We start from the raw sequence: 27860 nt of genomic DNA, 5'->3' as shown, positions 1-27860 counted from the left end.
AGCTTTTGTTTGTATATTTAGTAATGTGAAGGCACAAGCTATAAGCTTTTTAATTTTATTTACTTCTTACTTCATATTTCATTCCTGTTTTGTATTCTGTAGCTTATGGCTGTTGGAGGTATGTTTCCGTTTCTTTGTTTTTCTTTGTACTTACTTTTTTCTACCTTGAATTTCATAAACCAGTTTTCTTATGATACATCTAGTTTATCCAAATCATTTGAATTGGTTGTGTTGCTCATTTTAGATGTCCATCCTCCTTTTCCATTTTGTTGATCATATGCCAATATTGCTTACACAATATTGTTATATAAAGTGAACAGAATTGTCCTAATATAGGCTCTAGTGGCATTTTGATTATCACCCTCTCATTTCTCAAGTGATTCCACATCCTATTGTCCTGTCTTAGGTATCCTTAACTTTTTTCCTCTTTGGATAGTGGGAAAGGATTTTTTTTGAGCTAATTTCATATTATTCTAACTGGATTTGAATGACCTACTGCTACCTTTGTTATTGGTTCTAATATGGACCCAGCCCACTTTGCTTATCCACTCATGATATAATGTCTCTGTACCTAGAAGACTTTTAACATATCCGGTTCTAAGGAGGTGACAAAAGAAGACAGAACCACATCTACGCTTCCAGTTGTCAGTATTGCTTAGTGTTAAGTTGCCCATAAGTAACCTTGTCAAATGTTTTTGTCATTTCCCTTTCTGGAAGAGCTCCCTGACAGGAGGATGCTGAGAGAGGAGCCCAGGGGTGCTCAGTGTAGTAAGATCAGCAGAAGGGAAAAGAGTAAGATCTTGTGTAATATCTTGCTAAGAAGAGCTCAGGGAGACCCAAGAGAACAGTGTTGGACTCTGAGTGCATCAAGTAGTGGCAGAATAGGGAAGGAATCTGCAAGCCTGACAAGTTAGATAGGAAGTAGTCTCTGGATGAAGAGAGGAGAGGAACTTGAGGCCAGAGAAGATTACCACTCCTGGATGGCACTTGATGCTGGAGCAGGAGGAGGGATTGGGTTCCCCATCACCTCAGCAGCACTACCTCTGGGTGGCGCTGCTTAAATCTGTGCTACCCAGGGGAGAGTGCAATTGACTATTGTGAAACCCTGCTGTCTAACAAAGGAATTGCTTGCAGGTGGAAGGCCAAAGATAGTTTTGCTCTGTCATAATAAACCAGACTCCAAGTGGAGACTTACGTGAAACACATGAGTATGTGCAAGTCAGAGGAGAAACTGAGGCCTAGATGACCAGTTGCTGGAATACACCAACCCTGTTGCACATGCCCTCAAATAAATTGTGAAGTTGTTTATTTAAAGCTGGATTATTAAAGTTGGTAGATCTCATACTTCACCTGCATTTATTTTTTTATATGTTTGTTTGTATAGGCTAACACTTTAATATGTTCCCCACTCAGATGCCTCAGTGTCTTTTTTTCCCCTCAGAGTTATAGCCTGATATTTATAAGCAACTCTACAATAACAAAAAAGTGTACTCGTGACTGGAGAAGGGATTGTGAAAATTCTGAAAGGAAGACAGGTTTTAGTTTCAAGATTCCAGAGGGCTAATATAAACAAGGACGAATACATTAGCAACTTCCCTTTCAAATAATTTTAGGATTCTTCCATTTCAACTCTTCTTTCACAGATTTTTCAATTTCTTTGAATCTTGTGCTCAATTTTAGATTTGTTTCCCATATTAATTTTCATCAGTCTCCCATTACAGCACACCTTTAGTTATGTTTTGTGTTTCAGCTTGGCAGGAAACAATTGTCTTTATGGGTGTGAAGAGTGGAAATACAATTTTATTCTATAAACTGGAAGAGAGTACTTTTATATTGGTTACTAACCTGTTGATTAAACATTTTTTCCTAATGTATATTGTTGATGTGTGTGCTCCCACTTACAGGCTGGGAATTATGATGCTTGTCTGCAACATCTTAGCTGCTTGCAAGAAATAAACAAAGATGACTACAAAATAACTTTGAATACAGCTGTTGCAGAGTTCTGTAAAAATAACCAGACTACAACAGACAACTTGAAACAAACACTTAATCAACTGAAGAATCAGGTAATGCAAAAATAGTGAGGTGCTTTTTGAATTCAAGTAGTGTCTTCCTCTTACATCACGGTTGGGGCCCTCTATCAGTTGACAGAACAAGAAATAATTTGTAAAGTTTAGATAGAATAGTGTCTTGGTTATTCAAGTAGTTTTATTTTCTGCTTTTAATTTAATTATGTTCGTAAATGCTTTGTTTATATCAATACTTCCCATTAACACCATATAAGGGTTTATTAGTCTATGAGTAGAAGGTGAAATTTTCTTTATCTTCATACGTGGATCAGTCTATAGCTTTTAACTATTGTTTCCAAATATTGGACTTTTTCCCCCCACAGTGAATACAGGAATTCTGACTAAAACAAATTTACTTTTTTTTTTTTTTTTTTTTGGTAGGTTCATTCAGCTGTTGAAGAAATGGATGGCTTAGACGATGTTGAAAACAGCATGCTTTACTACAATCAAGCGGTTATTCTGTATCATCTGCGTCAATACACTGAAGCAATATCAGTTGGAGAGAAGCTGTACCAGTTTATAGAACCTTTTGGTATGTAGATAGGAAGGCAAAGTTATTTCTTATATTTGTTCCCCTCTGGTGTAATGGCTGCAGACTGTTAAACTGTTTCTTGACCGAAAGCTTCTTGTGATTGATTCTTCTGATTAAGAGGGCTGTGTGTGTGTGTATTATATAAATATGAATGATCTACATTAGCAATTGATACACACGCGCACACACACAGTAGCTGAGATTTAGAAATAAAGAAGGTGCTGTATGTGTATATCAAGAGAAGCATGATTCAAACATGGGGGCTATGTCTTAAGATAGCAGTAGAACAATGTTTCCCAAACTTGGGACGCTGCTTGTTCAGGGAAAGCCCCTGGCGGGCCGGGCTGGTTTGTTTCCCTGCTGTGTCCACAGGTTCGGCCGATCGCGTTTCCCACTGGCTGTGGTTCGCCGCTCCAGGCCAATGGGGGCTGCAGGAAGTGGTGGCTGGTATGTCCCTCAGCCTGTGCTGTTTCCTGCAGCCCCTATTGGCCCGCAGCTGCAAACTGCAGCCAGTGGGAGCTGTGATCATCCGAACCTGTGAACGTGGCAGGTAAACAAACCAGCCTGGCCTGCCAGGGGCTTTCCCTGAACAAGCGGTGTCCCAAGTTTGGGAAACACTGCGGGAGAACATATATTATTTTTATCTTGAATATGAAATGGATGTTAAGGGGTTGACTTCTTTCCGAAGATGCATGTGCAAATACCATGATTGTACATGCAGAATCTTATATGTGCATGAACAAATGGGCAGTTAAGCATACAATGCAATTCGTGTGTGTGTGCGCGCGTGCAAATAATCTATAGGGCTACACAAGCTGTAAGGAACTGTGATAACCAGACATGCCAAACCCATGAAAAAATGCAGAAATTGGGCTTGTTTTTGTCTTAATTAGCTTGTGAGTTGCTTGTTGGCTAGTTTATGGCTTGTATCTTGTTGCTTCTTTTTTTTGATCAGCTCCCAGAAAGCAGGGGCAAGTGGGGTAAAGAGTCAAGGGTGCACAGCAGGCCCACCACAGTCCCAGACTGCACACCGGCGGGATCTAGTCACATAGAGTGTTGGGGTTCTTAGGAATTGGCTTGTTTTGAAATGGGATCACCTTGATTTTTGGCTTATTGTGAAAGTCTGGGTGCTTATTTACTGCATGGAAGTTGGCAACTGTGGGATAACTTGTATGTAACTGTATGCACTCACCTTTGAAAATTAAGTCCCCCATAACTGTAAACAGTGGCTCTCTGTGTAGTGGAATGGTGCTTGCCTGATAGGATTCAGAAACCTTGCTGAGCTACAGAAGTGTTAAGGTTGTTTGCTGATGCATGCTTGTGTGTGGGGGTGGGTCGTTGTCAGTAAATCCATTAAGTGAGAGCAACCGAAGGAACAACACATTGTCAATTTTTTATATGCCAATTATCATACTGGTGAATGATATCGTACATGAACTTAGGGTTCAGTCTCAAAGGCATCTATGCAGAGACACTTAGCCTTGTGTAGAGTTCTACTGACCTTTGATGGGATTCCATGTAGCCATATAGGTCTGCCCACGTTGATCCCTTTAGGGGATTGGTTCTCCAGTGCTTACCAGTTAGACCAACTTTCAGAATAAATTTTTTTTTTTTTTAAGAGGAAATGTTTAATTGTCTCAATTTTATATACTGTATAGGCTTGTTCATAAGCCAAATATTTTTGGTAAAGTGACGCATCAAAGAGCAGGGGTCGGCTTATAAATGGGTCTACACTAAAATTTGGTGATTTTAAACTCTATGAAATCATTGAATTGAATATCTATCTAATACATTGTCGTTTTGTTTACCTGGAGCGTTCACAGGCACGGAGCCCCTCAGTTCCCTATGGCCGTGGTTCGCCATTTCCAGCCAATGGGAGCAGCAAACTGCGGCCACTGGGAGCTGAGGGGCTCCGTGCCTGTGAACACTCCAGGTAAACAACACATCCCGACCCGCCAGTGGCTTACCCTGACAGGCTGGGAGCCAAAGTGTGCCAACCCCTGAAATATAGGGTTGGCATATGAAAGAGTCACACGGTTTTTACTATTTTTACCTATCCATCTTGGGGTGGGGGGGAGGTCTGCTTACAAACGAACAGGCTAATGAATGAGTATATACGGTATTTTAATGTTGACAGGTCAACATTTTCAGTGTTTGTAGGTTTGTTCATCAGGATCACCGTATATAGTGCATTCAAATTAATTTTAGAACACTTTATGACAGTGCTTTATGGCTATGGGTGTTTTCCCAGTTATGGATTAGTGGGGGCTACATATTAAAAATATAATATTTCTTTCTCCTTTCTTTGTCTGATGTAGAAGAGAAGTTTGCCCAGGCTGTGTGCTTCCTGCTTGTAGACTTGTATCTGCTAACTTACCAGGCTGAGAAAGCCTTGCATCTGCTTTCCGTTTTGGAAAAAATGATTTCTCAGGGCAACAATAACAAAAATGGAAAAAATAATGAGGTGAGTATGTTTCAGAGGACCTTATTTAAAAAACAACTACTATTGGGTGTATTCATGGCAATATGCTTTGGGCTAATCCAAAAATAGCCAATAGCTTTTTCAAATAGTTTAAATTTTAAAAACTATGTTAGCATGGTTTTAATCTTAGACTGCCACTGGTCACTTTGTAACTCTGTTTAATTACATTTGGCATGTGTATATATATTCTCCTGCATCCCAAAAGATTGAGAGGTGTTTCCTATTGTCAGATTTTGCATTAGTGGGACGGGTACAGTCTTTAAGGTCAAATATTCCCACTTTGTCTCCCTGGCTGACAACTTTAAGCTGTAACCAAGAAGCTCTTGCTTTGGACTGCAGTTCCTTTGACCCTGAGCCAGGGAAGTAACTAGTAGGTCAGAGAAGAATTGCCTCTGCTGGTTGAGATATCGGAGGCGTCCTTGAGTATATGAGACACGTTCATGTGTTGCTAGTTGGGGTGAAATATGCTTTAGTTGGCACTGAAATTCTGCTACTAAGAAGTACCCTTTTTGGAGTAAGAAGTAGGCTAGACAGGGATCTAACTGAATATAGAACACTTCTTTGTTCTGTTAAAGGAATCTATTGTTGTCTATCTTAAGTGTACACTAACTTTACTGAAGAGTCTAAAGGACAATAGAAGGTGACTTGACATGAAAATGTCATTTGCAGAACCTAAGGATGTATAGATAAAATGTCCTTGGCTTCCTTATGTGTTAGTGAACTCTTAAAAACCACCTAAGTGCCAGAACAGGATGTGATGATATTAGCAGACATTCTTGTGTGAACATGGACCTTCATTCTCTATAATCTGGTGTGTTTGTTCTTGGATGTAGATTTAAATATGACTGTGTTTTCTTCAGTGGACATTGATTTTCCCCTCTGATATTAGACCTAAGAAAAATAAACCTGTACACTGGATTAAAGATGAAATAATATTTTCTCCTTTTAATTTGTGTTCAGACAGGTAATAACACAAATAAGGAGTCATCTAATCATAGAGCTGAAAGTGGAGCTTTAATAGAAGCTGCAAAATCTAAGATACATCAGGTAGGAAACTTTTTGGTGTCCAGAATTAGATATTTATATGCAATTTAAAATTGATGATCTCATTTATCTTTATTAAAAAGAGGTATTGCATACTGTCAATCTAGTTAGTCTTTAAAATTAGTTTAAAAGTAGTTTCGGATACTACACCTGCTCCTGAATTCCTTGACTATTTGTAAAACAACCCCTCCACCCCCAGTGTCTGTATTTTAATTTCTCCCCTGTTTCTGTAAAATCTACACAAGTGAGGAAAGCTGACTAAAGAACAAAGGGGCAGAACTTCAAATGGTGTTAATTGTTGTATCTCCATTGAAATCAGTAGAGCTATGACCGCTTATACCGTAATAGTGGAATTATGACAGTTTACACCAGCTGAGGAGCTGCCCCAGAGGACTATTAAATGAATAAAAAGAAAACTGAAAAATATTTTTCTCTGATCTTTGTTATAGAAGTTACTTATCACAATAGTAACAAAAAATTGTATCACTGAGATTTTTTAACTAAGGGCTGATGTTTAAGTTTTGAAACTTGTTACTCAACCATCATACTGAATCTCTTTTACAATCCATTTTACAGGATTCTGTAGGAGTTATTTTGTTAGAAGCCTGTAATTAAATTTTCTCTTTATATTCTGAAGAGGAGTTTTATTTTTAGACAGTTTTTAAATAGCTTTTCTTAATGTATAAAAGTACAATATTGTGTAGTAAACTTAGGCATGTTGCATCTTACAGATAACATCAAACTGCATAATTTACTAAACTGTTTTAAAATGTTAATTTTTAAAATTATACTAATGAATTTTTTTTTAATTTAACAGTATAAAGTGAGAGCCTATATCCAGATGAAGTCTCTAAAAGCATGCAAAAGGGAGATTAAGTCTGTTATGAATACAGCTGGAAATGTAAGCTTTTTTTAAAGCATAGTCTGTTTGCAGTCTAGGTCAATTCTCTGTCCTAAAACTAAACTCGTTTGACTTTATTTCTGTTCTAAAGTTTGAGACTATGGGGAAGTGTCTGAAATAAGAAGAGCTTTGGCATTAGTCTTGTTTATAATTTACTTTTGTATAATTGCAACTCATTATTATGGAATTATTATTTGGATTGGCTATTTATGTGCTCAGAAAATCACGCTCAGGGTTTTTGTTAATTTAAGATATAAAAGTTTAAAAAATGAAGCACTATATAAACAAACTCTAAAGCATGGATTATAATAACCTTAATCAAAGAGTAAGCGACTCCCAACAGAATGTAAATTTCTCTAGAAAAGTTATGGAAGTCTAATCTCCAGTTGATGCAAAGAACTTTATTCACTGACTAGAATAAGTTTTCCTGTTCATTGATAGGATTAAACTACTCCATAGTTGATCAATAATAAGAATTTGGGGGTACTAAAATCTGTTGCTTCAGTTGAAGTTTTTCAGATCCTTTCATTTTGTTAGAAGCAGTATGTCCAATATAATTCACTTTTGCAGAGCTGGAAGAAGATGCATTCTAGTGCATTCTTTCCATGTGAAGAAAATAAGAATGTTACAGAACAGTTTGTATGTATGTGTGGTATTTTTCAATTTTTTTTTTTTAAAGCAGTTACAAAAAACATTTAGTTAGAAGTCAAGGTGAATTGTCATTGATAGCTATGAGAGTTCTAGGAAGAGAAAAATATTAACTATATATCTGAGGAACAAGTTTTGCTGCATTAAAATAAACACTTCTGTTTTAAAATAGCAACAATTGTCAAACTGTGTGACTATTGCAGTTTATCAATAACAGTAGATCTCCTAAAGCAATTGATAAATAATTTTTGTTTTCTTCACAGTCTGCTCCTTCTCTCTTTCTTAAGAGCAATTTTGAGTATTTGAGGGGGAATTATCGGAAAGCAGTAAAACTGTTAAACAGCTCAAACATTGCTGAACATCCAGGATTCATGAAAACAGGTAAAATAAAGCATAAAACTCTGATTGTGCAATCACTTACACACATGCTTATCTTTACACACAAGTAGTCTCATTGAGTTCAGTTTTAAAAGACATTTTTTGGTGCATAAAACCCAGTTCTTTTTTATTTTGTATGAACTGGATTTTCCAACGTTTTAATTCTCATTGAGTTCAGTAAGACTACTCACAAGCGTTCAAGTTAAGCATGTGTGTAAGTGCTTACAACACTGGGGCCTTAAATACCATGTTTCTTTATCTTCCTTAGCTCATTTTCCATATCCTTTTCCTCCCAGCCCCTAATTGTTTTTGTGTCTGTTTAAAACAAAACTCTAATCCAGCCTAGCAGATATTTAGGAGTATTGTCACATGAAGAGGTGAGGTTTTTTTTTTTAAATTTTTTTAATTTTGTTTTATTGTTTTTTTGTTTTTTTTTGGAATGCCTATGTTTGGACCAGTAGAAACTAGAAGCATAATGGAAGGTGAGTGTGAGGTTCTATGCTGCGCCCAGAAGAGACGTTATGAGACACGGTGCTAGCTGCAGGGTGAATTCAAAGTTTGCATTGAGTGTTTGCGGTTGGCTCAAATCTTGTGGAGCTTAAACTACTTGTAAATATTTATATCTTCTTTCAAGTGAGATGGAAGGCATAAAAATGGTCTTTTAGCCAACATTGGTAACTTAAAACCTTGGAAAACCCAGTTCATACAAATGATAAAAATGGGTTTAATGCAAGAAAAGACATTTCTGTGTTTTAAATAATATAGCTATTAAATGCCCTTTCTTCCATAAAGTTTCATTCGCCGTGTTTTTTTGCAACACTTCTTAATATGCTCTGTGAAACCTCTTGCCACCACAAGGGTGTTTCTTCATCTAGCAGGTATTGCTGGAGAAATAGCAGCTACATGAATAATAGTCATGGAATCTGCCCTGGAAATATCACAGTTCTCTGATTACTTGAATAGATGCAATTAAATAAATATGAAGTTGCTTAATTTAGAAACTAAGTTATTTTTTATTAGTGGTAACCTTGTGAAACTGCCTTTATAAGTAAATAGGTCAAAAGTTAAATTGTCAATATTATCTGAACACCATGTATGTGCAGTCTCAATCTGAGAAGCCCTCATTTCTCTTCTGCTTGTATAGTTGGATTAGTGTATTTGCTTATTTTATTAAACATTGAGCAGATAATGTCATGTAAGAATTTCCTTCTTACAGGAGCCATATGTCAGAAAACTGCAAGTGTTTACACATGAAGTACTAAGAGAACTTTCAGATTAATGTGCTGTAAATTGAAATCTGCCACAGTGGTTTTATTCCCTGCTGTTCAAGAACATGATGCATGAGAAGCTCACCAAACCCCTTACCACTTATCAATTTAAATAATGTTGTGTGTTCAAAGGAAGTAAAATGGTACACAGAAGTAGTAGGTGATTAATTTATTGTCTCATTGGTCTTCATAATCGATCATATCATACTATGTTTAGTTTAGCTCTTCACAGGAGTATCTTGCTAAGAATGTACAATAATGTCCTGAGCTATAAAAATGTTTTGATTTCTGATTATATTTTGCTGTTTTCTCAGGTGAATGCTTAAGGTGCATGTTTTGGAACAATCTCGGCTGCATTCATTTTGCTATGGGAAAGCACAATTTGGGAATCTTCTACTTTAAAAAGGCCCTGCAGGAAAATGATAATGCATGTGCACAACTAGGAACAGGTAGCACAGACCCAGGTAAGACCTGTAACAGACACAAAGCGTGGTGGTGAAGTGAGTGTTTTGATTCAAATAAATTGTTACTGGAGAGCTTATATTAGTACTACTTTTTTTAGTAATTACCATTCAGTGATCCACAAGGGACAGGGTAAGAAGGAAGGGAGTTTTGAGTGTACTTGATTTCAAAATATAGCTGCCTGCTGTCAGAAATAGATGATGAAAGGTGTGTCATTTTCTTGCTTGCTTCAGCATGTTGGAAGCTTTGGTAATTATTTCTACATTTGTTTACGCTATTTGATTGTCAGTCAAGAGGGTCTGAAATAAACACAGTTTTCCTGCCCTATTGTACATCATTAAAACCATTACTCATGATCTTGCTGACTTGGATTGAGTCATCAAGGTTTGAAAGTCTCTCTCATTTGCTGCCTTAAAATCATTTTAACTGTGTTTTGTCTTAAATACAAACTTCTCAACCTTTTTTGTTAGTGAACTGTCCAGGTTTGTGTGAATTTTCACCTACAATTAGTCTGATTTCATTATGTTTATCTGACGCTGACTTTGATAAAATCAAAGTTTTTTTGTTTTTTTTAAAAAAAGCCTGATTTTAAATGATTCATGATACTGTATCGCTTAATTGTAACTCAGTCTGTTATTATGAGTTTTTTTTTTTTTTTTTTTTTTTTTCCAACCAGAAATCTTGCATCAAGTCATATTTCATTTTATGTTAAATCCACACTTTACCAATTTGACAACTAGTTCTCAGTGTAGCTTGTTAATTCTTATAAGTGTGTATTATGGTGGTATAGACCATAATGTCAATAAAAAGGGAGAGGCTGTTTATGATGATATTAAAATAGTAAAACAGGCACTTTTAAAAAGTGGAACTAATTTGTTACAAATTTTATAAAAATTGAGAATAATGAAGAAGCCAAGGGCATTTAGATGACTTTGGAGTTGTATGATATTTCATATCTAATATATTGAGTAATCAGCATAGTTAGTTAATAAGATTAAAACAGTCTATACTCTGACTAAGGTGCATTTTTTTTGTTCTGAGGTCAACTCTAAGGTGGGAGGAATTTATTTACAGAGGGAAATTAGTGAATGTTTATATGATGCAATTATTTTTCCAGCAGTATTCTTTCATTTCTGCCCTCTTAAACTGGATACCCAATATTATCTAACCTCTCTCACAGGCAAGAAATTTTCAGGGAGACCTATGTGTACGTTGTTGACTAATAAACGGTATGAATTGCTATACAACTGTGGAATTCAGCTTTTACATATTGGGAGACCCCTAGCTGCTTTTGAATGCTTGATAGAAGCTGTCCAAGTTTACCACTCAAACCCACGCCTCTGGCTGAGACTAGCAGAATGCTGCATTGCTGCCAACAAGGGGGTAAGTAAGTCTGCTTCAGAAGCCATCTGATCACACACCACTTCTAAAAACCAGTATCCTTTTGAAAAGAAGAAATATTCCTTGAGTTCTACTGTACATGTTACAGGCCTGCTTCTTCAATATTTAGTTACGCAAATAATATACTATTGTGAATTTATATCAAATTATTTTAATATGAAGATATCTACCTGCTTTACAAAGGTGGATAAGCACTATCTCCATTTTATAGAAGCGGAAATTAAGGTCTGGAGGTTAACTCACTTGTCGTATGGTCAAAAAATGTCGTGGTAGCTATTTTAGAATATTAGTAAGGGATAACAGGAAAATATGTAAGTGGATGTTAGGACAATTCCTCACTAAAGTTATAGGCTTTGTATATGAGACTAGTGAAAGATGCTTTCTCCTGGCAAATTTATATGACATTAATGCATTTAGACCATATTTAACTCATTACAATACTTGGTAAACATTTTTAACATGCTCTGAAGCAGAGTTGTCTCCCAAGTCTCTGCATGGCTTAGATTTGATTTTGTACTGACTTTATTTTGGGGCTAAAAATAAAGATAAGGAATGAGTCAGCGGTAGTTTGCAGTGTGGCTTCACCCGTTAATAAGATACAACATGCTACTTCTCCATGGTGAAAACTCAGACTTGCCTTATCATGCCGTCTCATTCACCCCACTGTTCTTAGGTACTTAATGGGACCTAACCTTCCCATTGTGCTTTCACACTGATAGCAAAATTTTACTCCCTCTTCAGGCCATATTGTTCCTTGACCCAGTAGAACTAGTTGTACTGTGGGGTAGTTGTACTGTGAAAAGGAGAATCACAGGATTTAAAAGTCTTGCATGGGCTGTACATCCTTCTCTGTCCTGTGGAGTTCTGCTCTGCTGGGGCTCTCAGTGCAAGGAGTTTTGGGGATGGGAAGTAGTAAGATTAAGTGGAACTGCTGGCCAGTTCTCTTATGGGAGCATAAATATCCATGCAGACCGTTGCTAGCAGTTACAGTATAACTGCTGCTGCTCTGTGGCAGTGGGGTGGGTTTCTTTCTCTTCTCTCCCACTCCCTTCTCCCAGTCTCAGTGGAAATTCCCACTCCACGCATCCCACATCCATATGCCAAGATGTATGATTTGAGTGCAAGTATATTGTTACATTTGCACACACATGTGTTAGCTGGCTTCTTGTGACCTGTATTTGTTTACTGCTGAATATGCTGGTATCTAAATCCTACAAATTGTCTTACTGTGTCAGTCCCTCTAGTCCAATGCCCTGTCTCTGATAGTAACCAGTACTAGGTGCTTTAAAAGAAGGTGGGCAGAATTCTGACCAGTGTCATTTAGTGGTTGGCATTTGTCCTGGTTCTGGTTCATGAGGGTTGGTTTGTATCCCTTAGGATAAACAAAAAACAAGTCCTATCTAATATAAATATTTTCTCAAAGTAGGGGTATGGACTGCATGTGATAGGAATCTAAACAGGATATAAGCAACAAGCCATACAGTGGTGTATGTAGAATCCTGGTATATGACCTTTTTCCTTTCTTTTCACACATCCAAAACTAACTGCAGGCTTTCATAATTTCCTATCTTGATTATTGCACCCTTTTTCTCTCTGGCTTCTCTGAAATCTGGGCCACTCTATCCAGTCTGTACAAAAATGCATCATCTCTGCTCTTCGTTCTGATCCCATCCTCCTCTCTTTGAATCCCTCCACTGGAAACTCTTCTCTCACAGTATCAAGTTGAAATTTCTTGTTCTTTTTGACTTTCAGTGGCTTACACAATTCTTCCCATCCCTGTTTTTATGTAGTTTTGTTCTCTTTATTGCATGCACTTCTGCTCATGTATTTGCTCCTACAAACACTTTCATGTTTTCACCAATGCTATCCTTGAATTGTTCTGTAAGGTTCCTCTACTCCAGTGATTTTCAAACTTTTGTACTTGTGACCCATTTTACACAGCAAGCCTCTGAATGTGACCCCCTTTATAAATTAAAAACACTACTTTTATGTTTAACATTTATTATAAATGCTGGAGGCGAAGCAGGGTTTGGGGGTGGAGTTTGACTGCTCAGGACCCCCCCATGCAATAACCTTACGACCCCCAGTTTGAGAACCCCTGCTCTACTCTCTTTCCTCCTTTAATTCCCTCTCAAGACCTGCTTGTCTCATGTTGCCTACAAGAAACCAGCCAGTACTTAATAGCGAGGCTTACAAATATAGAAAATGTTATGTATGGTGCCTCTCCCCCACATTTTATGTTTCTGCCTTTGGATTGTAAGACTTTTGGGATTGGGACCATATTTACATCAGACTGTAAAGCTCCTAGCCCAGTGGGGCCCTAATCCTGATACAGGACTTGGACATTACCATGAAAGAAATATTTAATAACAGTGATGTCACAAGAAATTCTCAGGTCCATGGCCTGCCTTAATCTGGCCCTGATTCTATGCACACCACATCATGGGACATGGCTCTGCCCCTGTGCTGTGGCCTTGCATCCCACTTGAAATGGTAGCAGCAGGGCCTTCCGTTCTCAGAGAGGCAGGGGCAGCGGATCCTCTTCTCTTCTCCTGGAGTGCACCAGCAGCCCACGGGATGGTCTCCCGCAGCTTTCTCCAAGAAAAGCAAGGGTGGCAGTAGGAGGGCCCCCAGTTCTTTCTCCAGAACCTGTAGTATTTATTTTAGTGGGTGGGCTAAGCCCACTGCATTATTCTCCTTCTGCTACACAGACCCATGTTGGGATGATGTCAAGTTTGGTGGGGGGATGTTTGCCGAGATTGGGAGTTAACACCCCATTGAGATACAGGGGCAGTTCATATCTGTTAAAGCTACTGCTTTATGCTCTCTGGAAGCTCAGGCAGATGTCATTGCGTTGGATCACGTTTTCATGCTTTTCTTCACAATTGTTGAGGGCTAGAAACGTACTTTTATTTTATCATAGATGGAGCTGGTAACTGCTGCTATAATTGGGATTTCCTGGCTCTTCTCAGTAGAAGACTTTGTTTGGCATATAACTTTGCCAGACTTAAACTGTGTAGGCTGAAATTGTCCATGCTGGGTGTCTACCTCACAATGAATCTTTTTGAAACTTTCAGCAAAAATGGTTCAGCTGTTTAAGGGAAAATGTCCTTTTGCCTATGTTAAAAATCTTACAACCATTTTGTTGAAAAGCTGTAATGCCTGCTTTGGAGCCCGGTCTTGAAATTTGGCCAGGGGAGTTGCATTCGTGTCAGGGATGTGGCTTTTGCTTTTCCCATGGAAGTCTTCCCAAATTTGGCCAAAGTATAAGACTGAAAAAAATCTGCTAGCAAATGCTCCATAAAAATATTGTTAGTATGTGGCAGCCAAATTTTCCAGATTCTGTCTGCACTGAGCATACTCCAGCCTGGGATTGCAGAGGCTGACCTCGACTTTCCCTGCAGTTGCTGCTTCTGGCTGCTGTGGCACTAGGCACTGGAATTAAGCAGGGAGACTCTCTTGTGCTCTCAATATTTCCCCTGCTGGTGACCAGGCAGTGTGAAGCAGGAGCAGCAGCTTGACTGAAATGCAGAGGGGACAAGAGCTGGAAGGGAGAAGATACTGGCACTGGCTGGGCAAGGAGACTAGGGAAAAGGAGCTTGGGAAGGAAGACTGGCACTGGGAGCCTTAGATTTTACAGGGGACATGGAGAGAAAGATTGGGATTTGGACATGGAAAGGAGGAGACTAGGACTGGAACTGGGATTAGAAACTGGGTTTGGGGAAGAAACTTGTATGCGACTGACACAGGGACAGGTCAGAGGGGACACAGGTAGAAGGAGTCTGGCTTGAGGGGATCAGGAAGTGAAGGGTCTGTACCTAGAAGAGCACACTTCTCTCCCCTCCCCCCGAACCTGGAATTGAACCCAAGGTTGCTGAGTCTTGACGTTCCTCTGCTGTCAGCAAATACTTGTGAAACGCACTGCAAAAGCATATGTCACATCTTCTTGATGACCCCTGAAACATCAAGATGCTTTCACATGATGGACTTTCTGGGTTTTGGGTTTTTTGGTTTTTTTAATACCTGGGAAATTAAACATACAAAAAACTACATAAAGTTAAGGTTGCAAAGTCAAACACTCAAAAGTTACAAAATGGTGAGGATTGAGATTGTCTGTGGAATCTTAATTCAGATCCCTTGTGCATATATGTTATAATACAGTCTTTAATTACACGATGATATCCTAAATTTTGCCCAGGATCCCTGCCTCATTCAGGGCACAGGATAGACCTGATCTGGGATACATTAGGGTTGTGTAGCGAAAGAGACGTGTCTGTAAGACCCCACCTTTGTTTGTTGCAGAAGTTGGAAAGTTTGTACTATTTGAAGTACTTGGGATGGGTGGCTGTAGGCCCACCCAAAACTAAAGGCCTGAGTTCAGGGAGAAGAACCACTGGACCCATGCATCTATTGAATATGGGGGACAACAAATGAAAAAAATAGGGTGAGGGTGAGGTCAGAATATAAATATTGGTAGTTTAGATTATTTAGCTTCATATTATGTAAAAAATTTTAATGTCCTAGCAATTCTAAATTTGACTATTTTTGAAAATGACTTGGTTCATTGTCTTTTTTTTTTTTTTTTTTTTTTATATAACAGGAAAGACTAGGTCAATAGACTATTGAACAAATTATCAAAAATAATTCCTGAAGCTTCAAGTTAGTTGGGGTATAGTAAAACTGCATTGTGAGGACAAATTAAAAGTTCCTTATCCTTCATGATATTTGGACGACAGTAAAACTTTCTGGGGTGTTCTACCATCTCCAGGCGAATTCCAAATCAATGCAGGTTAGCTGGGTTCAGTAATGTACGTGTAATGTTCTGTTTTCTCAGCCCTGCAGCTTTTATGTCAAGAAGATCACCTGTTCAGCCACACTGATATTTTCAATCCTTCTTCTTTTAGACATCAGAACAAGAAACTAAAGGTCTTCCAAGCAAAAAAGGAATTGTACAATCTATTGTAGGTCAAGGCTATCACCGTAAAATAGTCCTTGCCTCACAGTCAATACAGAATGTTGTTTATAAGTAAGTATGCAATATTTCTGTACTCTGTTACTTTCTACTCATCTCTGTAAAGGGTGTATGGCTGTTTTAGAATATTTTTTTCTGGTAAACTTCCCTGTCTTTAAACGTGAATAACTTTATTCATGTGAATATTCCCATTGATTTATATGGGACTACACATATGGTTAAAGTTACTCATGTGTTGAAATGTTTACAGGCTTGGGGTCTTAGTGGGTGTCTAGTGTTGGATGGGCAACAGAAGGCTTATTTATGTGTTTAATGAAGCTCAAATTTTGGTTGGCCATTTCCTAATTTAATCTCTGTCTAGAATTCATGTTTTCCACCTAGTTGCATGTTAAATTGTTTATAGAAAGGGAAATTATCACAAAAACCCTATCCTAGAAAGTAGCGTAGAGTAGCTTAATAGATAAGATGTACAAAGTTTTATTATTTGTTAGCTAAAGTATCTCATCTTGTAAGAGCCATAACACTTGAAGTAAGATTATATGTGAATTCCCTGTACTTCTAAGTGGTAGAATGTATTAGCTTTGTCTTCAGGCTTCACAACATAATGTGTGCACATATTCTGTTGTTCCTGCACATCTTGTTTTCTTGTATGTGCACTGATGCTGTGTTTAGTTCTCTACAAGCCGAAGTGTACAAACAAAAAAGAAAAAGTGCCCCAGGATTTTGTATCCAAAGGATCTGATTTTACCAGCACTCTATTTAGGGAGTTCCTGTTGGAATATATGGGACTTCCATGGATGGAGCTCTAAATTAGGATATAATCATTTTGTTGAGTGCATAAAGTAAATATTTAAATGTAACTTATTAAAGCATGAAATTAGTCTTCCACTGGTCCATAGGACAAAGTCGTCCTGAACTCACTTTTTCTAGAGCATTATATTTTGTGAATGAAGTAGCAATAATATTAGTATAGTTACTAGTTAACCTCCATCTTTCAAGTGATGGGCAGTCCTCGGCTATCCCTGTAGCCAGTATGGAGTTTGCAGCGATTTGTCTAAGAAATGCCTTGCTGTTGCTGCCGGAAGATCAGCAGGAGCCAAAGCAGGAAAATGGATCTAAAACTAATAACCAGTTGGGAGGAAACGCAGAGAACAATGAAAGCAGTGAAGCATGCAGGTAAATACAATAGTAGATATTTCAGTTATTTAAAAAACTTTTTTTTTTCATCCACAGCATCTGAGTGAGATTTCTGTACCTATTGCCTGTCCTGTAGTTTGACAGGCAGAAAAATAGAAAACGTAAAAGGTGATCTCAAACACATGCAAAGTCATTCTGTTACACTGGTAGCAGTTTTAAGTACTGCTAAGCAAACCTGAGTTAAAATTAGTGATTGGACTTCCACCATCAAACACTTACTTATTTTCTTTCAAAACGAAACAAAAACTACCCTTCAGCAATTTAAATTGATTTTTACGAATGTTTTCACTGTCTTTTTACTTACGTTTTACAACTACTAAATGTGTTGACGGTGGTTTTTGTTTTCCCAGTTACCTCGGGGGTGCACATACTTCTGTAATGCTCAGGACTGGTCTATGCTGAACACTCACATTAGAATAGCTACGTCTCTCGGGGGTGTGAAAAATTCACACTGGTGACAGGTGTAGCTATGCTGACCTAACCCCCAGTGTAAAGAGCACTAGGTCAATGGGAGAGTTTGTCGACCTAGCTACCACCTCTCAGGGAGGTGGACTAACTACAGTGATGACTAACTACAAACTAACAGTGCCGCTGTGGCACTGAAGTGCTTCAGTGTAGACACTCACTAGAGCAACTAACTACAGAACCCCTTCCATCACTGCAGAGACTCTCCACTGGCACACTACAGCAGCACAGCTGCAGCAGAGGCAGCTATGCTGTTGTAGCATTTTAAGTGTAGACAAGCCCTTAGTGTCTTATACTTCAGTTCTAAACAACTGCCCTGGCCTCTGATTTGGTACATAGACAAATCACTCTTGGGTGCTGTATGCGATATTATGCTTATTTCTGAGGTGGGGGATGGAGGTTGGATTTCCATATAAAATCAGGGGTGTTGGAGAAGAGCATTAACAAAATTATGTAGAGAACTTTTCTTGGTTCCTGCCTCCACTGTGCCTGGTGTAATGCCGGTGAGTCCTTCACTTTCATGGACACAGTCCTCGGAGAAAATGTTTAGAACACCAGCTTTGGGGGAAAAAAACAGGTAATACTGGAGGCCTTAGTTCGTTTAAGAAAAATAATAGAAAGTTGCATTTTGTTATACCCAAGTTCCAATATACAGTACTGAAAGTGCAGAAACCCCATTTATCCCTTTAACAGTTAAGGAATTCAGTCTATGTCGGGTATTTAAAGGAAACTTCTTTTCATTTTCTTTTTTCTTGCTATTGGGAGTATTTTTTCCCCACCATCTTTCCTTAGAAATCCTTCATGATCACAGTCCACAACTTGTGATTTTTCTTAGTGAATCGTTCCTAGTGTGTCCCTTTTCCTTAACAGGAGTGAGGAAGAGAAAATGTGCATTGTAGAAGAGGATTTCTTACTGTCATATGATTTCAAAAGCATAGGCTTCTATAACTAACATTTTCACTATACCTCCCAAGGAACATTGTTGCCCCCCAAAAGTCCAATAACTAAGTATTCTCTTCCTGAATTCATGCTGCCAAGTTCTGAAAGGATTTTCATCCATTCCTCTCAGCTAGGAACCTTGTCTGTTTGGAGGTAGGGGGTAGGGACAATAGAAGAACCAAGATGGTGACATTCTCCTGAAAATATTGTACACGCTGGCCCTTGTAACAGACATTCCCCTGGTGAAAAGGGGGTGGTTTTGTGTGTGTGTTCTACAACTTTAGGTAAGGTTTCTTTTACTTCTATACTTCTCTTGATGTTTGGTCTGAAGTTTGCACTGGAATAACGTCATTCATCTATACATGTATGAGGTAGTGCTTGTGGTAAGCAGAGATGAAGCAGTACTACTAGACTTGGGTGAAAAATTTCTCACTGTTTGTGAAGTGGGCGAAAATAAAAAAAAATCCAAACCAAAAACTTGGTCTGTCGTATCCAAATTGTGTTGTTTTTTCTGCCGAAATGCAAGTGTAGTCTTTCCCCACCTCAGAAGGAAGCTGTTTTTCAGCTTATTGTAAACTGCAGTTCCACGTTTGCCAGTGCAGAAATTAGTGTTTGCTGCCAAAGATGGAAGGAAAGCTTTCAAAATTTGTCTTCAAGAAAAAGAAATGGTGAAAATACAAGTTTTGAGAGAGAAGTACGTCTTGAATTGTCCAAATATATGTGTATATTTCAGGTTTCACATTAGAATATTACTAACTGAAAAATAAGTGGATTCTTGGTGTGGTTTGTGGGTGTGTGTGTATATATATATATATTTATGATAAAGAATTCCTCTAATTGGACCATACATTGCTAAAAATTTCAAATTATACTGGGCCTCTTCCTGTCCTTCCCCTAAGTTAGAGATAGCTTCCTTCCTTTTAATACAAACCCAACATAATCTGCATCTACCAGATTTAGTCGTTTCTCCTATAGAATTCTAAAAATAGCTTAAAGCTGCATAAGGTAGTGTTGGTGTTTTTTTTTTTTTCTTTTGTTGGTAAAAGGTTGTCACTGCCTCCCCCCAAAATTGGAATTGTTAATGATACCAGTGCTTGAAGTATTGCCAGCCCTCACTTTTGCTTCTTTGTCCAGCTTTTTCCATTTCAACATGTAGGATTCTTGCTGTTGTTTTTAAAAAAAAAAAAAAAAAAGGCGGGGGAGATGGGGGGGATTAGTGTCCGTGGTTATTGCATTTACATTCCTTTTTTTTTTTGTTAAAGGCTTGAAGGTCACTGCTCGCAATTAACAGGCTGTCTTCATTTCAGCAGTAAAAGTCATGAAGGAGATAAATTCATTCCAGCTCCACCTTCTTCACCTCTGAGAAAACAGGAATTAGAAAATTTAAGGTAAATACTTCTATTGCTTGGGAACTTGAAACTGACAAAAACAAGCAGAATGTCAGACTGTAGTTTAAAAGTGTTTTTAAAAAAGTCACATTGAACCCAAAAACTACATCACAGCTGCTAGGCATGGAATGAACTATCAGCAGATTACAAGGAAATTAGATTAATATTTATCTAAGAGGAAGGCACTTTCCTTCCATAAGGCTACATTTTTAATTAAAAGAGTAAAACTCAATAAAGAGCAGGGTACAGGTAAAAAAACTGCAGCTTTGAGGTTTGTACACAAATCTAATGTCCCTTTTACTACATGGAAAAAAAAGCATGCTCACTTTACACTCAAGAATCTGTGATTTCTGCTGCCATAAATGGAAATGATTGAGATTTCATTATGTTGCCTTTTCCTTCTAGAGCACTCGTAAGGCTAGCTTTCATGCCAGCCTATAATATCCCATCTTTCTCGGACAGATCGAAAATCAAAGTAATGTTAGTGCATATCACGCTTCCACATCATGACTCTCCTAACAAAGGTGACAGGGTAGTGAACTGAGGTTTTGAACCACATGTGATAGCCACCATATCGGTTTTAAGAAACTAGCATATTCCACAGAAGGATGTTAAGACAACTAAAAGCTATTAAAGTAATCTTAATGCAAATTTAGAGGTTTTTTTCGTATATAAGTATAATCAAGTTTTCTAAAGACTTGTCTAGACTAGGATTTAAAGATGTGATTTGAGCATGTGTTATCTAAATCGGGCTAACTAGTACGTTTTAAAAGTCTGGCCAATACAAGGGAATGCCTTTAACATTGCTCAAGTGGTTGATTTTAAAGCTTACACCCTAGCATGTCTTCATGTTCCAGGGCTACAAGTAACTGACTAGTTTTCCATTAGCAAATTCTTCAGACCTATGGTGCTTGGACATCAAGGTGATAGGTGCTTATACGTTGAATGTTAAGCGAATAGTAGGTAGTGGCAGCTGCTGGTGATTTTCTTTTTACATGGGTGAGTATAGAATGTGGCAAATTGGCAGACCAAACTAAGTATGATTGTTTGTCATGGATTCTATAATTTTATTTTTAAAAATCATGACTTCACATTTTGAGATGTATATGAGATAGTAAGCAAGTATGCATGTTAAAGCTTTATTAATTTAATCATACTTAGCCTTTGACTGTACATAATTTTTTCAAACTCAGTTTCATATTATCTTTGTCCCATGTTGTTTTTGACCTTTTAAAAAGTACAGTTTTTCACCTCAAATTCCTCCAATCACTTCACTTTAGTTCTGCACAAGTTACTGAAATCTCAGGCTGTACCACATATGACCTTATGCTAAGTGCAAAAAAAAAAATCTGAAGTGCACACATCTGCTATGTGTGGCAAAACCAAGCCGTTGGTGGAAACCCCATGTCAACTAATACCATGTTCTAGTGTATTAAAACATCAGGCTGGAAGGTTCCAGAAAAAAGCCATTTCCACCAATCTGGAACCATTACATCTCCATTCCTTGGTCATCCCTGCCCATTACCTCAGAACTGGATTGGAGCAGTACCAGCCAGTGAAATCTGGCTGCATTAAAAACTGAAATGCATGTGACCTTAAAATCCAATGCTTTGTTGAACTGAATTCCTCAAGTGGATGTAGTGCTGTAATTTTGCTTTCTGTCTATATGCTGCTGCTTGTCCTTTAAGTGCCACCATTTGGTAAAGTGGAATGTGAAAATCATCAGAAGACGGTGATGGTGTGTTTTGGGTTTGTGTGTGGGATTTTTTTTTAATAGAAACTGGAAGCCCAGACTAAGAGCTTAATAGTTCTGCTTGTATTTGTTGTGCTCCGTTTTAATACAGAAGCCCTGATCTCTGGTCCATGCACAAGCAAACAGTGGTTTATACTTTATCAGTCCAGTAAAGATGTGCAAAGAAACGGTTTGACATTTCAGCCTTCCAAAACTAGAAATCACCACTCTGGCATAGAAGTAAATTGGACAAATTAAACAGATGGGCTCTGTGGGGAGAAGGGGTGCAGGTGCTTGGGCTCTGAGGAGAAGGGGTGCGGGTGTCTGGGCTTGGGGATGCTCATGGCTGGGCTCTGGGGGGAGAGGGGGTGTGGGTGTCTTGGCTCTGGGGATGCCTTGTGGCTGGACTCTGGGGGAAGAGGGGTGCGGGTGTCTGAGCTCTGGTGCACGGGGCAGGTGTCTGGGTTGGGGGGGTTCCCTCTGGCTGGGCTCTAGGGGGAAGGGGTTGTCCTACTGCTGGGCTGGGCAGTGCCCACGGCTTGGCCCTGAGGGGAGGCGGTGCAGGTGACTGGGCTCTGGCGGCACACACAGTGGGCTCTGGGGGAAGAGGGGTGTGGGTGTCTGCACTCTGGGCGGGAGGGAGCAGGTGTCCGGGCTCTGGGGGCCCCATGCAGCCACCTTCAGTACTCCCCAACTGGAACTGGGTTGTAAGGGCTTCTTTAACTCTCTCTTCCTGGGGAATCTTTTTTGCTGTTGTCTATATTGTTGACATACTTGTTGACAGATGTTTTGAGATAAATTACCAAAATAATTGAAACTAGAGTGATTATATTGTGATATTTTGATAATAAAATATGCAGAATTTTTCAGAATTTTAAAATATTGTGTGCGGAATTTTTAATTTTTTGGTGCACAATTCCCCCAGAATTATTAAATGCAGTTTCTTGTATAACTGGTTCTTTTGGGGACAGTGATGGCGAAAGGAACAGGTGTTATTTCTAGTCTGTTCTAAAACAGTCTGCGCATTATGTAGAGTCAGATTCAACCCCTTATTGGAGTTTGGTGTTCTTAACCAAAATCAAATCTCAGCTCTAGCCTTTTATGTTCACAAGGTACTTCTTCAAGGAGTGTCCCTGTACATGCTCCCCTTTAGGTGAATCTGTGCCCCAGCGCTTGTAATCAGAGGTTTCTAGTAGCAGAGCGTGGGTGGTTCGCATATGCGCTGTCCTTGTCTCATGCCACCTATGGCGGTTACATAGTGCTGTGCGACCAACCCCCCCTCAGTGCCTTTTCTACTGCCTTCGGCTTGAGATGGAGCACTTAGAAGTGCCTCTGTACTTTGTCTTTCTCTAGTTTTAACTTTAGAATGCTAGTTAGTTAATCAATAGTTTAATTGCTCTTCCTTGTTTTTGTTTGTTGTTTTTTAAGAAAAAATAAAAAACCTTTGTTTTCACTTAGGCATTTAAGTTTCAGTTACCCCTTAGTGTAGTATAGCTACCTTCTTCACAGGAGAAACCCTACTCTGAGGGGCATGCCCGGCTCCCCGGGTTTTAAACATTACCTCACTTGCTGCTCCTCAGTCATGGTGTGTGATGGACACTTGGTGTGTCCGCTGCCTCAGTGAGACAGACATACCTCAAAAGTGCTCCCACTGCCACAGCTTGAAAGTCTGCGCCAGGAGGGCGGGAGACATACAGCTAAAACTTCTCATGGTGGAGAAGTCTTTGTGCCCCGCATCCGATCTGGGATCACAGGCCCCTCCTGTGCAACAGTTTCCCACAGTGGCATCTGACAGAGATTCCCCTTCACCCTCTCAGTGGAAGGATCACAGAAGCAGGCTCTGACCTCCCTTCCTTGGGAATCAGCCAAAATGTGGAATTCCCTGACTTGGCAGACCCCATTGCTAAGGCTAAGATGATGTCACAGAGGTCGCGGAAGCCACGGAATCCATGACTTCCAGTGACCTCAGTGACATTGGGGACCCCGCAGCAGCCCAGCCTCTGTGGGTGGTGGGGGATCCTCCCGCAGCTGCCCGGCAACTGACCCCGGAGCTGCTCAGAAGGTAGGGGGTCAGCTGCAGCTCTCCAGACTCTGCTGCTGGCAGAGGCCCCTCCCTGCTTCCCGGCCGCCGCAGGTGGCGGGGGATCCCCCTCCAGCTGCAGCCCCACAGGACGGTAGCGGGACACACACACCCAGCTCCAGCCATGCAGGTACCCCTCCCAACCACTGAGCAATGGGGTCCCTGCAGCTGCCAGTTGCTGCAGGGTGGGGCAGGTTGCTGGACCCTCCTCCCTCCCCATTTTGTGAGGGATGTTTTTAGTAAAAGTCAGGGACCGGTCACGGCTTCTGTGATTTTTTTTGTTTTGTTTTGTTTGTTTAGTGCCAGTGACCTGTCCCTGACTTTTACTACAAATATCCAAGACAAAAATCATAGCCTTAGCCATTGGTACCGACCACACCAAGACCTTCCGCCTCTGAGTTAGTGGGATCATTCGGTATCATGGGTACTATGCGAGCAAAAGACCCTAAATGGGCTGGCTTGGAAAAAGGCACGACAGGAAGACCTACAGTCCCTCCCTCAGTACTGCTGGAGCAGCTCAAACATGCAGCACTGTGGCGCTTCCTGCTGCCTCTATAGCGCATCGCGTATGACCCCTGGCACCATCAACCACAGCAAAGGCACCGGTACTGCTGACAACACCCTCGGTACTGATGCTCTCGATACCGCAGCAGTTTCTCTGCCACAAAGATCTTCTAGTCTCCTCAGCACCGGAATCTCCACTCATCAGTACCGACTTCACTCCAGGACACTCGGTACTAAGCCAACTTACCACATCCCCAGATCAACTCCTCCTTTATCTAGCAATGAAGACGGTGAGGGTGAAGGGGAAATCTACTCCTCACCTATCCACGCAGCTACTAGAACCTACTCAAGACAGTAGCTCTCTTCACACATCTAGGTCTACAAATAAATGAACAAAAATCAACACTCACACCTGTGCAGAAACTGGAGTTCGTTGGGGCCTACCTTGACTCTCTGGAGGCTACAGCCTCACTGCCCTGACAGAGGTTTAGCACTTGAGTAAATCTAATCACCACAACGCAAGCCAGTCCACAGACATCGGCCAGGACCTGCCTCCAACTGTTAGGCCACATGTCAGCAATGACACTTGTGTCAAATATGCCAGACTGCACATATGATGCCTGCAAGGCTGGCTCAGGACAGTATATATTCCACACAGACACAGCATTAACAAATGTTTTATAATGCCAACTGAAGTAAAAAAAAACAAAAAAAAAAACACCTTTACATTAGTGGACGCAACCAAACAATGTTTGTGCAGGAATTCTCTTTGCACAGAGCCTTCCATTGATGATACTCCCAACTGATGCTTCTCTGCTAGGTTGGGAGGCACACCTGCACAACCACACAATGCACGGCCTCTGGTCCCCATTGGAATCCACATTAGACATGAATAGGCTGACCTGCAGCTCTAACAGGTTTATCTCCCATCATTCTTCCCAAAACCTCACAGGAATAAACGAGAAGCAACACTGCATACTCTAGATGTCCAAAGAGCGCTAACATTTTATATTGAGAGGACAAAGACTTTCAGAAAATCACCAAAGTTATTTCTTTGCATCACCGAACAATCTAAGGGAAACACCATATCTAAACAGAGGCTATTTAAAAGGCTCTCAAACTGCATAGACCTTTGTTATCACCAACAGCTACAACCCTGCTGGGGACCTGCACATGCTCCACTTGAGCACTCTGTGCTTTGATAGCTTTCCTCAACAATATGCCCATTATGGACATCTGTAAAGCAGCAACCTGGGCATCAGCCCATACGTTCACACAGCACTATGCCACAGAGCAGCACTCATCATCAGACTCTCTATTCAGACTTATGGTTTTATCATCCGCTAAGACTGCAACTCCAAAGACCCTCCCTTCCACCAAAGGCCATTTCTCTACAGTCACCTAAAGTGGAGCACCCACAGGGACACTCCTCAAAGAAGAGGAAAAGGCTACTTCCCCCTGTGCAGCAACTGAGGTTCTTTGAGATTAGTTGCCCCTGTGTGTGCTCTCCTCCCCACTACTTTGGAGTTGATTTTTTTTCACCCTAGAGACTGCGGTAGAGAGGGAACTGAGGGGAGGTTGGTCACAAAGCGCTATGTAACCCACAGAGGCAGCAGGAGATGGGGACTGTGCATGTGCAACCCAACCAGGCACTGCTATTAAAAATCTCCAATTACAGACACAGGGGCGCAGATTCACCTAAAGGAGAGCACCCACAGAGACCAAAATCTCGAAGAAACTCACCCTGTGCAGTAACTGAGGAACTTTGTCTTTCTTAAGACTACTTGGCACACAGTCTAGGTGCTCTTTCTACAGACCCATTCTGTCTCCCAGATATCCAGATAGGGTAACAAGCCACATGGAACCCTCATATTTTTTTCCCAGCAGGATCAACCAACACCTGCTAATGTTGTAAGTAGTTTCCGGCAGATGAAAGTTTTAGGGATTTTTTTTAAAATGGGGTAATGAATGCAGTACTTGAGTTTCTTCTCTCTGTTAGTACATGTTTATGAACAGGAATTTCTATAAAAACAAAAGGTATCTGCTCTAACTGTATTTTTATTTTCTGTTAAAGCATACAGTAATTTCTTACTTAAGTTATGAGGTATACACTGTCTTCTAGGCTAACTTCTGGCTTACCTGTTGTCATAATATCAAGCTTAACATTTGCTTTGCTCCAGTTATGTGCAGAAAATCTAGCTTTAGTCAATTAAAGAAAATTTTCGTTTGAATGAGTGAGGAGTCGTTACTGATATTTTGATTGTTTTTAAACAGTAGAGGAATATAATACTTGAGATGGAAGGTATTGGGTTAAAAAATAAACAAATAGTATGGCTCTTTTGTCTGTTGTGTAAAATATGACTATTATATGTCAAAATTATTACATGGTGTCATGTTGTAAGAAAATGAATGTATGTAATCCTTTCTTTCACAATCAACCATTGTTATCTATTGATGTAACCTGACAGCATGTCAGGAAAAGCTTGTCAGTACAAGAATTATTTTACTGCTTCTGGTAAGGAACATCATATCAGAAAAGGAAAAGAGAAGAAAAACATTGATTTAGTTCTTGTCATATTTGCTTTAACTAATAGTTAAAACCGTGGGACTTGGTATCCTTAGGGCGTGAGTCAATATAAACAATTTCTGGGCTTTTGCATGTGGCTGTGTAAAACTCCATTCTGTACAGAATCAAATGTTAACTAACTGCCTTCAGTTTTGCTGGAAGAGGAGCTGTTAAAAGAAAAACTAAAAAGATTAAAACTCTTATCTTGTTGGTCAGTTAAAATTAATAGAAAATTCCAAGAGCCAGCAAAGATTTTCTCTAAGGGGGGAAAAAAGTTGTATATCTTTAGATTTACCATGATGTCAGCTAGTTGGACTCGAAAACTTCATCTTTCCCAATTCTTGAATGTGCTTTTAAATAGCTTTGAATGTGTTTTGTACATAATTGCTTATATCATCATAGTTTTAAAACAAAACAAAAAATCTTGTCATTTTAGAGGGATTTGTGCGGACAGTTAGAGTTAATATGTAATTTACCATACATACTGAACTTGGTAGTTGTCTGAGTCTTTTACATTCCAGTTATTTGGCAATTGCACAAAGTAACTAAGCGGAAGGTTTGGGTTTTTTTTTTTTTTTTTTTTGGGTAACATGTAAAAACCCTTACCCACACCCACATACCATGTAGGGAAGAAGAAACTTTGAGTTTCGACTTCTGGTTTTTCTATGAGTTCTTCTGTTGTAATAGTTTCTTCAGCCTCCTAGCTTCTGCATACTTAGCATACTTTGAATAGGAAGTCAATCCCTTTACCTTTCTACTGCCCAGTAGAATTCCTTACAATGTTTTAATATGCTAAAACAACCCAATTCTGTTAGGCTTCACTGAACCTGAT

General features: G+C 39.6%; 1 protein-coding gene across 6 annotated transcripts in view; it reads left to right on the top strand.

Moving 5' to 3' along the window:
* The window catches only part of CNOT10 (CCR4-NOT transcription complex subunit 10), a 73479-nt gene that overhangs the window by 12130 nt on the left and 33489 nt on the right, over positions 1-27860 (top strand). For 3 of the 6 annotated variants that reach the window (XR_012157496.2, XM_073333355.1, XM_073333352.1), the window contains exons 3-13: positions 1905-2066; positions 2451-2601; positions 4920-5065; positions 6044-6130; positions 6945-7028; positions 7940-8057; positions 9637-9786; positions 10965-11167; positions 16090-16211; positions 17157-17333; positions 20021-20146. Coding sequence is in view for 5 of the 6 variants with exons in the window: in XM_073333355.1 (XP_073189456.1) it covers positions 1905-2066; positions 2451-2601; positions 4920-5065; positions 6044-6130; positions 6945-7028; positions 7940-8057; positions 9637-9786; positions 10965-11167; positions 16090-16211; positions 17157-17333; positions 20021-20146 (1526 nt within the window). In the remaining variant the exon portion in view is untranslated. The remainder of the gene's footprint in view (positions 1-1904; positions 2067-2450; positions 2602-4919; positions 5066-6043; positions 6131-6944; positions 7029-7939; positions 8058-9636; positions 9787-10964; positions 11168-16089; positions 16212-17156; positions 17334-20020; positions 20147-27860) is intronic. The other 3 variants (XM_073333356.2, XM_073333353.2, XM_073333354.2) reach the window with 2 other exon arrangements.

Source organism: Lepidochelys kempii, chromosome 2 (assembly GCF_965140285.1).
Source record: "Lepidochelys kempii isolate rLepKem1 chromosome 2, rLepKem1.hap1, whole genome shotgun sequence".
In the NCBI taxonomy this organism is placed as follows: Eukaryota; Metazoa; Chordata; order Testudines; family Cheloniidae; genus Lepidochelys; species Lepidochelys kempii.
This window is presented reverse-complemented; position numbering and strand designations above follow the sequence as displayed.